Below are 9,137 nucleotides of genomic sequence, written 5' to 3' on the forward strand. Positions count from 1 at the left end.
CAAGGGATGTAATGTTTGCAGTAAAATATCCACAATGAATCTTTGGCAAAATCTGTATGCATTACCTATGGAGTTTGGCACGGATTCACAGTGGATTTCACCCACTCATTTGAAGGAGGCCCTTTAAACTGGGATGATCTTTCAGAAGCAGATGGCCGACAGGTTGTCCCAACGATATCGTTCCTGTGCTTATATACAGGAGCAAGCATTGTTCAGTGAATGGAGGCAGAGTGGATCGGGGATCTTTCTTGCCCAGCTGCCTCCCCTCATGACAAACAGGCAGTCGTTCAGAAGTGAACGACTGCCTGTTTACACAGGCCAATCCGTCATTCAGTTTTCTGCATGCAGAAACTGAACGAGGAGCGAAGAAATTCTCATTCGTCGTTCAGTGGGCGCATGCATTTACACTTAACGCTAGCCTACGCTAGCCTTCAGATTCCTGCTGGATGCAGGAATTTGAACAATTTATCGGCCCATGTAAAAGGGCCCTAAAAGCTGCTGTGAAAATCTGCAGCATACATTGACAAGCTACTTATTTAAAATCCGAACCACAGGTCAATTTCCGCTGCCCCCGTTATTTTATATAGCAATTTATGCTATGTAGATTCCTTGACATGTCATTCACTTTGCTTGTAATAAGCTGCATATTTTCCATATTCAAACCAGTGATGGTAAATATGCAGCATATATGCCCTGTGTGAACAAACCCTTCGGCCTCATGTCCACTAGGAAAATTGATTTAGCAAATCCGCGTGGGTGTCCCGCACGCGTGATCCATGCCCATAAGGATGCATTGGACACCCGCAGGTAAGTAAATACCTGTGGATGTCCTTTTTCCCTGCTGTGCGGATCGCACATGCGGGAAATCACCCACAGCATGCTCCATTTTCTGCACGTTTCCCACACGGACGGCTCACCCAGGCTTCCATTGAAGCCTATGGAAGCCGTCTGTATCCGCGGTGCACCCGCAGCTGAATTTCTGCTCTGCCGCGGGAAAGCAGGGATTCAAAAAAAAAAAAGTGCATGGTGCATGCGTGCGGCACGCTGCCGGTGTGCCAAGCACATCCACCGGGCAGAAGGAAAGAAGATCCGGCCGTGACGGACGGGAACCCGCAGTGTCCGGACAGGTGAGTATTATTAATTTATAGGCCTCATGTCAGCAGGAAAGGAGGGACCCGCTGCGGGATTCTGCATGGAGAATTCCACGTGGGCCCGAATTTCCTAGTGGACATGAGGCCTTTGGCTGCCTTCACACGTAGAGTAATTGCTGCAGGCTCTCCGCAGTGAAAGACATGTAGCAATTACACCAAGGGCGTAGCTAAAAGATCATGGGTCCAGGTGCCAATGTTTAGCTTGCCCCCCTTCCTGCCGCTGCTACTCTGCATGGCAGCCAGCTGTGGTCAACCCCCAAAAATATACGCACACATACATTCTATATATCAGATACACATATCTGAAGGGTGTATTCACATGAGCAATTATCCTGGTGCGGCTTCTGTCTGATTCCGAGATGGACAGGACTCGCACAAAAAGAACACATTTATTTGAATGTTATGCAAGTGCGTTTTCTCGCAGACTGATAGTCCAAGTTAGAAAGAACGCTGCATGTCCTATTTTCATGTGATTCTTCTTTAAGAATCGACCATAATTTTTTTAATGGGAACATTAAAAAATGTATGTCATATGATTTTCAAGTGCAATGTGTGTTACTAACATAGGTTAATGTTGACCACATGAAAAAATAACCAAAAAGTGCAGAGCACGTGAAAAATCACATCAAAATACAATGAAAATTGCATAGGAAACAGTCAAATTTTCACTAATCAAGATCTCACTCAACATGTGTGAATATAGCCTAAGAGGACATTTATAACAAGAAGGCTGTAACCATTGCACTGCTGGATAGGTGACATGTGCTGCTCACACTGTAATGAAGCAGTGAGGAGAATTAGGAGTTTAATGATGATTCCATGTAAACATTCAATGACCACCAAGCCCTGTAGCAGGCATAGCACATATAGTACCGGTAGGGCTGCGAGGGGGGCACAATACACACTGAGGGATTATCAACAGTCAAAAGCTCTAGTGCCTTTTGCAGTGACAGGAAGAAGGCTGTATGTTGATTGTCTTTTGAAAGTTCATGTGAGTTTTCCGCACAAGAAGTGAAGTCTACGGAAAGTTTACATGTCATTGTTTATTGCATTCAATCCAACTTATAAGTTGCAAAAGAGGATGAAAAAATCTGCAATGCTAGTCTTGAGGGGGGCCCTTAGGCCTCATGTCTACGGGGAAAATCAGGCCCGCTACGGATTCTCCATGGAGAATCTGCAGCGGGTCCCTCCTGCCCCGCGGACATGAGCGCTGAAAATAAGAATAAATCAGAATAAACTTACCTCTCGCACGCTCCGGATACTTCCTTCGATGCCGCGTCATCTGCTCTGCGTCGCGGCCAGATCTGCTTTCTTCGGCCCGGCGGATGCGCAGGATGACGTCGGTGACGTGCCCCGTGCATGCGCCGTCCCGAAGCAAAATGATCCGGCCGCGACTGAGAGAAGATGGCGCCGCGGCGAAGAGAAGAAACGGAGCGGGTGAGTAAAATCTGATTTTTGTCTCCCGCGGATACGGACGGTTTCCATAGGCTTCAATAGAAGCCCGCGGGAGCCGTCCCCGCGGGAGACCCGCACGAAAATGGAGCATGGTCCAGATTTTTTCATGCTCCATTCTTTTTTAAATCACTTTTATTGACCATCCGCGGGTATTTATCTACCCGCGGGTGGTCAATGCATCCCTATGGGATGCGGATCCGCGTGCAGGAGAAGAGTTAAAATCCGCTGCGGATTTTAATTCTTCTTTTGCCCGTGGACATGAGCCCTTAGGCCTCACTACCTTATGGGCCCTGGTGCAATTGTGACCCCTGTGATCCCTATTGCTATGCCACGGAGTAACTGGAATAGAGAACCGCAGTGGCCAAATCCACACTTAAATGGTAATGATTTGGCCATGGTTTTCATAGCGGATCTGCTGCGGATTTTAGCCCTTGTATTTGTATAAAACGCTGCAGATTTGTTTTGGAAATTTTCATGATGCAATTCTGGCAGTGGAAACGCAACAGCATTTCCACCACATGTGAAGGCAGCCTTAGGCTGGGGCCACACGGGTCGTGTTCTCGGCGTAAATCTCGCGGTTTTGCCGCAGCGAGAAAAAAAAAACTTGAGATTTCCTGCTGGGAAAGCGCAACTTCAAAACCAGTGGAACTTACCCGTGGGTTTTGGAGCGGCTTCACCGCAAGCTTTGCTGTTTTAGCCGGCTCTCCCATAGAGGAGAGTACGGACGCAGCAGAAAAAAAAAGAATGGACATGCTGCATTCTGAGAATCTGTGCCGCAGCACCGTCTTCTTCTGGCTTTGCCACGATGGATTCACCGCCCTGTCTGGACGAGATTTTTGACAAATCTCGTTCACATGGCTTGCTAACACCGCGATTAGCGGCCGCAGGCGAACTTGCTGCAGTGAAATCCTGAGTCCAAGTTTTCTCCTTTAGGCTGTATTCACACCAGTGAGGACAAGTTGCACCAGTGACCCTCGGGCACAAGCCACCTTGCACAGAATACAGGCACTTCGTCCATGTGCTATGTGATGTGCGGGACACCACACATCACCTTTCCTATTCTTGCATGAGACTCGCACAAAAATAGGGCATGCAGCTAATTTTCAAACTCCAACCATTGTTCTGAGGGAAAAATCGCTTGTGTGGAAGACCCCACTTAAATAAATGGGTCCTTTTCCCATGAGAATTCTGTCCATCTCAGACAAGGACAGAATTTGCATGGAAATCTCAACTGTGTGAATATAGCCTTGTGCAGGCATATTGTGCAAAGCCAAATAACTATCTACACAAGTGTCTGTAGCTTCAGTGGTTTTGTGTGGGAGTAGGGAAAAAGAATATACTTTCCATTCAACATACAGCACCACCACTCCTGTCCTTGGGCTGTAGGATTGTAGTTATAAATGTGGCCTCTGGAATCAATGATGATTTTGATCCACAGAGTCCCTATAACAAGATTGTGCTTCCAGAGTATGATGTAGCAAAAGTATAGTCATGGAGGCACTGAAGCAAAAGGCATTGGTCTAGAAAGTCTGGGACTGATGATAATGTAACATTTCTTCATGTATACTTCAGGCCTTTTATAAACGGCTTGTGAAAGTTTCCTATTAATGGTTTAGTACAAGAGAATATTTGAAATACATAAAGTGTATGTAGAATTCCTTTATATAAGTTCTAAGGGGCAAATAGGACAACATATAGAAATCCATCATGTCCAATTATTTTTATGATGAGCTGATACAAATGAAGGTAAATACAAAGTCTCTGAATGGCAGTGCGATCTCTTTCTCCTATGTAAATGTGAGCTAGTAAAAACGTTCCAAGCTGAGATATAGAGGATGTCATCTTGTTATATTGACAGACCTGCGTATACGAGAATAAGCAGACTGTTTTTATTTTCAATTCAGTGTGCAGATTTATTATCACTGTCTTAAATGTATACAGCTTAAAACTAGACCAGGAGATGCGCCAAATTTATCACAGTGGCTCAGGCTGTGTGATGGATTTGTCACCTCTTACCAGATTGGTTAGGGACTTTTCTTTTCCTTATGTCACCTCTTGGTTGGCTCACTATGTAACAACATTTTGAATCAAAATTTTGTGCATTTTAAGGCTCTTACCCCTTTTGAGACACAAAAAGTGTCCAAAACACACAATAAATCTGGTGTCACAAAGTTTTTTGGTGCAAAATGAGCCAGAATTCTGGTGCATTTAGCTTAATAAATCTTTCGTATTTTTTTTAAGAACTCTTTAAGACGTTTTTTACTATCGGACGATTACTTTAAACATTTTCTGACTAGGTAATCCATATTTGTCCAAGTCTAAACGTTGCCAGGTTCTGGTGTGCCTTTTTGTTCTCTGGACTTCAAAAGTGTAAATAATAATCTAGCAGAATATAAATACAAAGTTGTGCTTCACTTTCTTTGTGTTCTTCCTGCATAAACAACATCTAAATGTCTTGGCCATCACTGCAGTATATTTAGCCCATGACTAAAGCATTAGCTGTAGTTAAACTGTATATTATCTTGAGTGTGGTTACTTTATTGACCATAGCTAATGCAGACAATAAGAAGTGCCATCACAAGGTATCAGTCATCCTCAAGCACCATCCAAATGACAGAGCGGCATGGACAGAACTTATACAGAGTCAAATAGAGTCTCTCTGGCTTGTTATATTATGGAGCAAAGCTTCTATGGGAGAATAAATGTGTGCTGCTGTATCCAATAGAATATGCTACAATTTTTTGAAATAGAATATATATATATATATATATATATATATATATATAGTTTGTAGTTGGAGGTAAACAGAGGAACTATGGGACCCCATATAATAAGGGCCAGATAAAGGTTTGTATAGAAATGGTATAGCTCTAAATAACAGTCAGATACCAGCTCTACATGGTAATATTGATTACAGTGCAGTTACCCCCACTTATCACATGTGGCGTCATCTCTGATGGATGTCTTTCTCTCTCTCTTTTCTTCTTTATCCGGGCCAAGACTGCCATGTTGAATTCTCCCAGCCACAGCCTGTAACTGCAGAATTTGACATACAAATATTTTTGGATCTTTGTTTTTATATCACCCTCCCTATGTTTTACATAGTGCTCCAATAGTAATTAGGCCCCACAGAGTAAGTGCTGCTTTTAGCGCCCTCCATACAGTCAAAGTGCCCCATATTATGCTTCATTAGTAATAAGTCCTTTTTTCTTGCCCCATAAATAATAATGTCCCTTTTCTGTCCTATAAAGTAATAATGGCCCTTTTCTTCCCCCATAATTAATAATGCCTTCTTTATTGCTCTTAGAAGTAATTATGAGACTTTTTCTGTCCCATAATTAATACTGCAGCCTTTTCTGCCTTCACAGATAATACATCCTTTTTTGCCTCAGTAGGTAATAATGTCGCCTTTACTGCCCCTAAAGATAGTAATTCCCCTTCTCTGCCCCTATAAGTGATAATGCCTCCTTTCTAGCCCCATAATTAATAATGCCGCCACTTCTGCCTTCGTAGGTAATGCTGCGTTTTCTGTCCCCATAAGTAATAATGCCCCTTAACTGCCCACATAAATAATTATGACATTTTTTATCCACATAGTTATGCCCCTTAAATAATTATATGGGCCCTCCCAAGTTATTGTGTCCCTTTCTGCCCCCATAAAGCATTGTGCACCTTTTTGCCTACAGAAATCATTATGCCCCTTTCTGAGCTGGTGAAAAAAAAAACTACATACTCCCCTGTTTATCTTCCCACAAGTTGCTCCATATTGCTCATTTTTACTTCCAGGTAGTGTGCATGTGCCGAACATGTGACCGTTGTGGCCAATCCCTGGTCTCAAAATGTGAGGCCAGGCATTGGCCAGTGCCAGCCATTTGTCCGTATGTATACCCGTAAGTAGGAAAAAGCAGTTCAGAGCTGATTGGGAAGAAGGGGTGAAACAGGTCAGTATGTAGTTTTTTTTTCTTTTTAACCAACACAGAAAGTGATGTAACTGCTTCTCACCAGTTTTACTGAACCAGTGAGAACCAGTCCTGGGGGGCATCCCTCAGCCTGTCAGTGAGCGGGCAGCTGCTGGCCCCTCCGAATGTCAGATGTCATGGGGCCTGGAGCCAGTGATAATCCTACCCTGCATACACCTCTATGGGTGCTATAGTGTGGCGTTTTTCAATTTGGAGATTGTAGCGCAAAATTGTGCTTGTATTATGCTTGTGTGAAAGCGTCCTTCGTGCGTATTCCGGGTGACACAGGTATACAGGATTTAACTGAATTAGTAGAAATTCTGTACATTTCTAATTTATTTTATTTGGTTTCTTTTTCAGATGACAGTAAGCAGAATCCCTGGATGTCCAAAGTGTGTTACTGCAAAGTGTGCTAAAAGTACCTCTACAGTACTAACATAGCAGCCTAAGTGACAGATTAAAGATACATTAATATATAAAGCCATCGTGCAAACATGGATCTTTTATGTTAAAGTTGGGCTAAAACTAAAATACAGTGAAACATTACAAAATGATGCATGATACAGTGTGCGCCGACACATTTACAATGTATGAGTGAGGTTTCAAATAAGCAAAATTAAGCACAATGATTACTTCTATGCTAATACACCATGCCGACAAAGTTCTACATAAGGAAGCACTATATACGAGGACGGGTTATAGATGGCTGTAATATGGCCACATTTTAGCATCTTTATTACGCAGCTACACAGTTCTACTTTATAGAACTTTCATCACCATGGATAACTTTGCTATGATATGGGTTTTAATGCTAAAATGTGGCCAAAATATGTTCATCTGAATCTGATCTTAATATAAAAAAAGGCTTGCCACATCTTTTGATCTTTATTACTATTCATATTTATGTATTCGGTATAGCATTCTATTTAATAAAAGCTCTTTAAACCAAATCTGGTCTAGAGTTCATACTTTAGTATGTGAGGTTTTGGTTGATTATATGTGATCTGTAGTCAAAACTTGAAGTATGATGAGTACACCAGCACGTTACATACACTTTAAGGTCCTCTGGCAGGTGTTTTATGCATGTATTTGTGCATAAATCTCCTATAGAAATCATTGGGGTGCATAAAAACTGCAGTAAATATGCAATTGTAAAAAACTTGCGTTTTTACATACGCTGATGTGAGAGTGGCCTAAGAGAGCTGTACATACATGAATGTCCACACACCCAAATGAACTGAAGCAACATTGCAAAGAGCTACAGGTAAAATTCCTCTAGAAGGATGCGAAAGACTGATAAAGTCTTGTAAAAAACAGTTATTTTAAGTTATTGCTGCTAAAGGTAGTTCTGCAAGATATTCATTCATGGGGTGTCCTTAATTTTTCACACACTGCTTCTGCATTTTGGCCTAGTTTTTGTTAAATAATGACATGGTTTAATATGTCATCTCTTGTTTAGCATCTGGGGTTGTATTTACTTAATTTTGGAAACTTCTAAGGGACAGATTTTTCTTATTATGTCCTGATATGTAAAAGTATAGGGTATACTTAGTTATTCTTGTGACTATAGGATAAAAAAAAGAATTATGAGAAAAGCGCCTCGTGCTAAATTTCTTATTCAAACAATGGTATGAGTGAATATTAACTCACCTGGTGCAAGGTGGGCTTACCCTGCCCAGGGCAATCCCACCTAAACCCCTTATCAACGTAGGCGTTAAATTGAAGTACCCTTTATCCACTATCTGGACTGGACCGGAGAGATGCCTGGAGTACAAGAAGGCTGCCTGGGTAACCTGGGGCCATTTCAGTAATCCAAGGTATAAGCAAAGAAACACTACACGCTCAAAACGAGAACAGGGACCCTCTTCAACCAGTAACATACAGCATTCCGTCAGCTGGTACAATTCTGTGTACTTAGTTTTTCTTATTACTATAGGAACTCTCCAAGATATACCTTTCTCTTTCTTTACTATCAAAAACATTCCAGTTATACATCAGGGCATAGATACAATGCATGCAGCATTAATTGCAGCATCTATCTTGTTGAATGGAAATCTTTCATTAGGTAGGCCACATAGCAAATCTCAGTGGGACTTGCTGATGAGAACCTCCTTCATGGAGAGCTGTCGTTTACAGTAAACCTTTACTCAAGATTAGAGATGAGCGAACGTACTCGTCCGAGATTGATGCTCGGGCGAATATTAGGGTGTTCAGGATGCTCGTTACTCTTAACGAGTACCACGCGGTGTTCGGGTTACTTTCACTTTCTTCTCTGAGACGTTAGCGCGCTTTTCTGGCCAATAGAAAGACAGGGAAGGCATTACAACTTCCCCCTGCAACGTTCAAGCCCTATACCACCCCCCTGCAGTGAGTGGCTGGCGAGATTAGGTGTCACCCGAGTATTGAAATCTGCCCCTCCCGCGGCTCGCTACGGATGCATTCTGACATTAGTTCAGGGAAAGTGCTATCGTGTTGGAGCTGCTATAGGGAGAGTGTTAGGAGTTATTATAGGCTTCAAGAACCCCAACGGTCCTTCTAAAGGCCATAAATCTTCTCTATATGCGCTCAATGG

The 9,137-nt window shown here is 42.5% G+C and overlaps 1 protein-coding gene across 1 annotated transcript in view; it reads left to right on the plus strand.

The window, feature by feature from the left end:
* WDR72 (WD repeat domain 72) overlaps positions 1-7,496 on the plus strand; it is a 210,291-nt gene extending 202,795 nt beyond the window's left edge. Inside the window, exon 20 of the mRNA XM_066592577.1 lies at positions 6,926-7,496. Coding sequence (XP_066448674.1) covers positions 6,926-6,981 — 56 coding nt within the window. The 3' untranslated portion in view covers positions 6,982-7,496. The remainder of the gene's footprint in view (positions 1-6,925) is intronic.
* Positions 7,497-9,137: the final 1,641 nt, after the last annotated feature.

Source organism: Eleutherodactylus coqui, chromosome 2 (genome assembly GCF_035609145.1).
Source record: "Eleutherodactylus coqui strain aEleCoq1 chromosome 2, aEleCoq1.hap1, whole genome shotgun sequence".
Lineage (NCBI taxonomy): Eukaryota > Metazoa > Chordata > Amphibia > Anura > Eleutherodactylidae > Eleutherodactylus > Eleutherodactylus coqui.